This window comes from Dendrobium catenatum, unplaced genomic scaffold, assembly GCF_001605985.2.
Source record: "Dendrobium catenatum unplaced genomic scaffold, ASM160598v2 fragScaff_scaffold_81, whole genome shotgun sequence".
NCBI classification, from domain to species: Eukaryota; Viridiplantae; Streptophyta; class Magnoliopsida; order Asparagales; family Orchidaceae; genus Dendrobium; species Dendrobium catenatum.
In genome coordinates, this window is record NW_021318543.1 from 115,117 (window position 1) to 121,334 (window position 6,218).

Here is a 6,218-nt window from a genome sequence, read left to right on the forward strand (position 1 = left end):
TGACTTATTTGGTCTTGAGTTGGTTCATTTTAAAAATATTAAAATATATTAATATTTATTATTTTAAGTATAAGGGTGTTAAAAATATTTAAAATATTACACTATTTTTCTTATATTAAGTTATTGTAATTATTATTTTTAAATTTTTAATTGTCTTTTTTAGCATTTATTAAACATGTAAGCCAGCTCGAGAGCTTGACTCAATTAATGAATCTTGAGCCCATAGCTCAACTAGCTGTTTCAAGTTTGAGTAATCATAACTTAGACTTATTGTTCGTTTAAAAAAATATATTCTAAAATATATTAATATTTATTATTTTAGTTAAGATTGTTAAAAATATTAAATATTACACTATTTTTTCTTATTTTAAGTTATCTAGTAATGATTATTTTTAATTTTTAATGTTCTTTTTTTAAAGCATTTATTTATCATAATTAATTTTTTGATCTTATAATTGTTGGTTTTAACTTTCTTTGATAAATAAGTTGACTCAAGTTTGTATAATAAAGTTTGAACTTAATTAATTAATCAAGTTTAAACTCAAATTTGGGCTATTTCGATCTCAATTCAACTCATTTACACAATAAATTAAAAAAAAAAAAAAAACATAAGGCTTTTAAATATTACCTTCTTTATTAATATATTTTTTTATATTCTCTTGTTTTCCTCAAAATAGTATATCCAATAATATATAATGTATGTAAGGGACAAGCTCTCATTTAATTGAAATAAAATTATTATTTATAATTATATTATGATCATGATATCTCAAACTAAATTTAACATTATTGATCTTGCACTTTAATAATATTACTTATTAATTAAATTCCCTGCCTTTTCAATATGGCTTTGTTAGACTATTTAGAAAGAAATTAACAGTGTATAAATGAAGTAATATTAATTCAAATTAACTTGTTGAGAAATACTAAAATCATCAAATTATCCTTAGAACTCATATATCCACACCATCTATGATATGGCTTAGTTTAGAACATCTTTTTTTGATGACTTTCTAACACAAAAAATTTAATTTTTTATTAAAATTTTACTTTAAAAAACAGTAAGAAAATCATCCCAAAAAAATCCTGTACATCCATTGTTTCTCTCCTTCAAAAACCCTAATTTCTTACCTGTGTTACCTAACACTGATTGGCTTAATGGTGAAAAATTCTTTAAAGAAAGAGTTGCAGAAAGAAGTGAAGAAGAATATTCTCATGACTTGGAAGATTTCTGAATCATCTGCAGGGAAATTGAGCAGCTCTGAATGTTGAGTACTAAGTACCATACAACCTCAACATTCATATAAATTTAGGCTTCGTTTGGGACGGCTTTCTTACTGCTTCTTAAAGCAGTTTTCTAATACAAAAATTTTATTTTTTGCACTAAAAAACTATTTTAAAAAGCGATAAGAAAGCCGTCCCAAACGAAACCTTAAACAAACTGGGCAAGAAATTCTCAAACAAATCCCAAACAAACCAAGATATTCTCAACTAACAAAGAAATAAGATTTGTTCATCTCAAAGAACAAAATCTTTTAGAATTATTTACTCTGGTGAACAATGCTCACTGTTTCTTTACAAGATCAATGACAAAACATCAATTGCTGCTGGAAAATATTCTGGCAAAGGCAACACTGTAATAAGGTTATTTTCATATATATATCGCAAAAAAATTATATATTTACTTGCATAAATTTTAAATATCTAAATCATACAAAAAAAGACTACTAATATGAAATATCTAAAAATTGAATATAAATTTTCATGAAATTTTTTTGATATGATTTGAATATTAAAGTATTATATAAATAAATATAAATATTTAGATGTTAGATATATAAATACATTAAAATTTTGGGATATAATGTAAATACATAACCTCCCTCCAGCATGGCAATTCCATACTTTGTAAAGTTTTCACTGTTTGACATGTTTTAGAAGAAGTGCATTGGCCAGGTTGCTGAAACCAACACTAACAGCTTCAGCTGCAGCATATTTCCTTATGACTTCAACTACTTCTGGCTTCAGAATCTCTTCCTTGGTTTGTGAATTACAAAGGTAATACAATGCTCCTAAGGCATAATTCACCTGCAATCATAAGCTGCTTAAGCTAAAACAAGTAATAGGGAAGTTTTACATACACAACACTCAAAATCATCCTATTCACATATTTAACATCTAAATCTTATTATTTACGTATTATTTCACTTAGCTAACACCATCTCCCGCATGCGAATAGGAAGTCATAACGAGAACTTACCACAAAGGGCATTAACGGGACGGCGGCTTGTGCAGCTTCGAAATACTCAATGATGAAGAAGATGAAAGGAAGTCGTGATGAGATCTAGGTGGGAGGCCATTGACAGTATCGACAGGATGTTCACCCAAAACCCCCATTGATGAAGAAGAGTATGAGTAAATCACGACAAGGAAGGACATCATTAAGGCTTCATTTGAGACGGCTTTCTTACTACTTAAAATAACTTTTTAGTACAAAATTTTTATTTTATTACTAAAAAGTTGTTTTAAGAAGCGGTAAGAAAGCTGTCCCAAATGAAGCCTAAAGGAAGTTACTGGTATTGATGAGAGGATATATTTTTTATGTTACTTAAAAGAATTGAATGATAAGTGAGTAAATCATAAGATTTAGGTGTTAATCATGAAAATTAGATAGTTTTGTATGCCATGTATGTAAGTCACCCTTTCAAACATCACGATTTCAGGGTCAAATCTTCTAGAAATCTATCAATCCTTCTATGCCTCAAGTGGCTTACCGTGTTTCTTACAGGGCTGCTTAAGCACTGTATAACCAAAGGAATCCCACCACACTGAACTATGACGGCAGCATTTGTAGGATCTGCAGTGCATAGAAAATATCGTAAGAAATCAGAAAAAAAAAGATAAAATTTATGAAGCATTCAGGCAATAGAAAGCACAGAGTTGAGCAAATAATGCAATTTGTAAACAGGAAGGAATCAGTTTTAAGGGCATCTCCAATGGAACCGTTTGCCGTTCTTCCATCGCTCCAACCAAGCGACAATTTTGACGCTATTTCATTGCAGGCGAATAGTGGCGTCGCACTGTTCACCTGCCATTTTTTTTTTTTTTTTTTTAATTCGAAAATTATATAAAATAAAGTATAGTAAATAATATACTAGGAATTTTTTTTTTAATGTTAGAAAATGGAATTAGGTTGAAGACAAGTTATTACATTGTGGTGTATTACTGTATTTTGGAGTGAAAAATGAGTTTTTCGGTTGGAGATATCCTAAGGAAATATGCAAGTAGAATATTGGTTTGCATATTTTCATAATCCAGAAGGTAAATGCCTTTTTGCAATTGAAATAACAGAATTATAACTGGATGTGAACAGGTTCAAGACAATTACCAACACATGAGTTACATATCCCAGCCACACCAAATTCGATGAGCCTTTCATTTTCCTCTGTAATGCAATCCAGAAATAGCTCCAAAACATTAAGCTGCTCATGTATCAACACTCAAGTTTTTTTTTTTTTTTTTCTTTTTTGCTAATCCATTAAAGAAATATTATTCATTTCAAACAAACATACCTGTCGAAGAAAATTATAGTTGTAAGGATCATATGCAAAGTTAGCCAAATGGGCTACAACCTTCTCTTTTGATTCTGCAACATAACAAAATAATAAAGAGTCATCAGCCCATGCATCCACTCAGTTTACTACCAAGGTATTGAGGAAGCTGAAGAGCAAGTCAGATGTACTTTTTATTAAAATGTAAATGAGGAAACAATACAATCATGATAAGATGAAATGTTGATATATAGATGCTGCTAAGCTCCAATGAGAAAGTGCTTTACCTTCTTTGCATGTAAAATCCAAAATAACACAAGGAAGATCCTCAATAAATATAAAAGGCATAGCATACCATTTACATATGGTAAACAATTGGCACAAGCGTTCCAGATAAATTTTTTTGATCAGAATGAATCTCAAATTGATATATATTTGAGATTAATGCAATATAAATTTCAATTGATTTCTCATATAAAATCAATAGCATTGAGAACTATTTGAAAAAAATTTGGTCCAAATTTTCTCTTTTACATATCCTAGCATGGAAATCTAAAATAAATTATGCACTGCACAAAATTCACTGTTGGTATTTTTAGATGTTAATAAAAGATAACAATACATAATTACAATGCAAAACAATTTCATCTATTTTGCTTGACAAATATATGGCCTTCTTTAAATACCCCGCATGTATGTTTCACAGCACTGCTATAATCACATCAAATATCATATAAAATACATTACTGTAAAAAATCACTAAATATTTCCTTTAAAAATTTCAATAAGTACTTTGTTTTCAGGTAAATTGAACAAAACGGGGGCATATATCACTGACATATTCACCTCCATGTTAAGAGATTGAAAAATTAAAGTCCAAAAACCAAAAAGAAAGTTATAAATTTTGCTAAAGTAGGCCCAAAACGTCAACACAAAGAAAACTAAGTAATGCAGCAAAAGAATAATACAAATGTGAAGGAATGGGAGGTGCAGACAAAACTCAAGCGATGTCAAAGATGATCCAGTAAGCATATAAAGATGAGCGTGCAGAATTCTATGAATAGACGAAAAGCGTTCTTGATGCGCCATATATTAGAACCTAGTGCAGATAAAAGTAGACATAGTATGACATTGAAAACCAAATATTTCATTTGGGTCCAACAGAACCTAAGTAGCCAAACCTGATTGTTCATTGCTAAGAAAAAACAAGAAAGAAATAACATATACTGCAAACACAAGCAGAAGTGTCAAAATCTTTTAAAAATAATGAAATCTACAAAAATTTTCTGCAAAATATTATAGTACATTAGGATCCATGAACTTCTATGCCATGGAATATTATGAAAAATCCTTAGTACACTAGAAAACAAAAGATGATAAAGCATAAGTGATGCAGAGAACCTTCATTTGTTGTAGTTTGAAACTCAGTAACAAGCTCCTGCAGAAAGAGTAAGAAACAGATAAGATCGAATGGTTCAATTTTGCAGCATTTTACTAACAGACATGGGAAGAAGAGACACAAGACCCTGCGACACCTTGAGTCATGAATCCATCAATATAACTCATAAATTTCACTTGTGACAAAATGCCAAGACTTAATAATTCGACACCTTCAGAAAACATTTGAATTGCAACATATAACTAACATTAATTTTACTTCATAACAATTAATCAATTATTCAAAAAGCAAATACATGAGAATCTTTCACACGATATTATCTCAAACCAAATAAGCCTTAAAGATTTAACAGTTAAGTAAGAGTAATGAAAATAAAATAACCTTAAGGTACAGCTACGTCATTGAAGCAGCATAAATCTATTAATAATTCAAAATTTTTACTTGTAAAAAAATACTAACACTTAAAAATTATACAGCTTCAAACCACCATTTGAAGTCAAACTCTATTCTCCCACAATGCTTTTCTCTCCTCGATGGTTCTACCCATTTTCTTTTCTATTGAACACAACTCAGCTCTAGGCAACAAGAATCTTTCAATATTGGCCATTAACAATGTTGTGGCATGCTAGAATATTCATAGCCATAGAGAGAGAGAGTTCATAGTCTTTATATTGCATGAAAATCAGGCGCACACACAAATAAGTCATTTACAACATACAAGAGGCATAATATTTTTATGTAAATAATCTGAGAATGGAAAATCAAGGGGCTTAGCAAAGTTAAAATGCTTCCAACATATCGCTCGAGGATTATGATGATCCATCATTCCTTGTTGTTGGAGTAGATGGGATTACAAGGCTTGCGCCATAGGGATGTCTCCTATAGTGATAATGCAGAATGTTGGAGAGTGATTTGCTGTAGGTAATAATGGGTAACCAACATCCGTGTTAAAGAACAAGTGATGATGGGCGTCACGAGTCGAACAATGGTTGATGATGTCAATTTCCAGTAGGAGGCAATAGACGAGCAACGATGGTCGTAAACATTAGTCGACAGCGAGCAATGGTGGATTTCAGTGAAAAATGTCAGCATCGAAAGTAAGGTGCTGCGAGGTGTTTTCCTCCAAGCTAGTGGGCAAGCTGGGCAACCAAGAATGTGAAGGAGGGACAAACAAAAACAAAATACCAAATACAACTTGTTGATGTTTCATACAACTACATAAGCTTCAGAATTCTCTAAATCCGAAAATTCTCTTCACACAATGTCTT

At 30.6% G+C, this 6,218-nt stretch overlaps 1 protein-coding gene across 1 annotated transcript; it reads right to left on the reverse strand.

Moving 5' to 3' along the window:
- Positions 1 to 1,770: 1,770 nt before the first annotated feature.
- On the reverse strand, positions 1,771 to 5,091 carry LOC110096507 (armadillo repeat-containing protein 7; the record flags this gene model as incomplete). Its single annotated transcript, XM_028696504.1, has 5 exons — positions 1,771 to 2,088; positions 2,775 to 2,857; positions 3,389 to 3,482; positions 3,573 to 3,646; positions 4,953 to 5,091. Coding segments are annotated over 5 exons (561 nt in total), but the record flags the coding sequence as incomplete, so codon positions are not given.
- Positions 5,092 to 6,218: the final 1,127 nt, after the last annotated feature.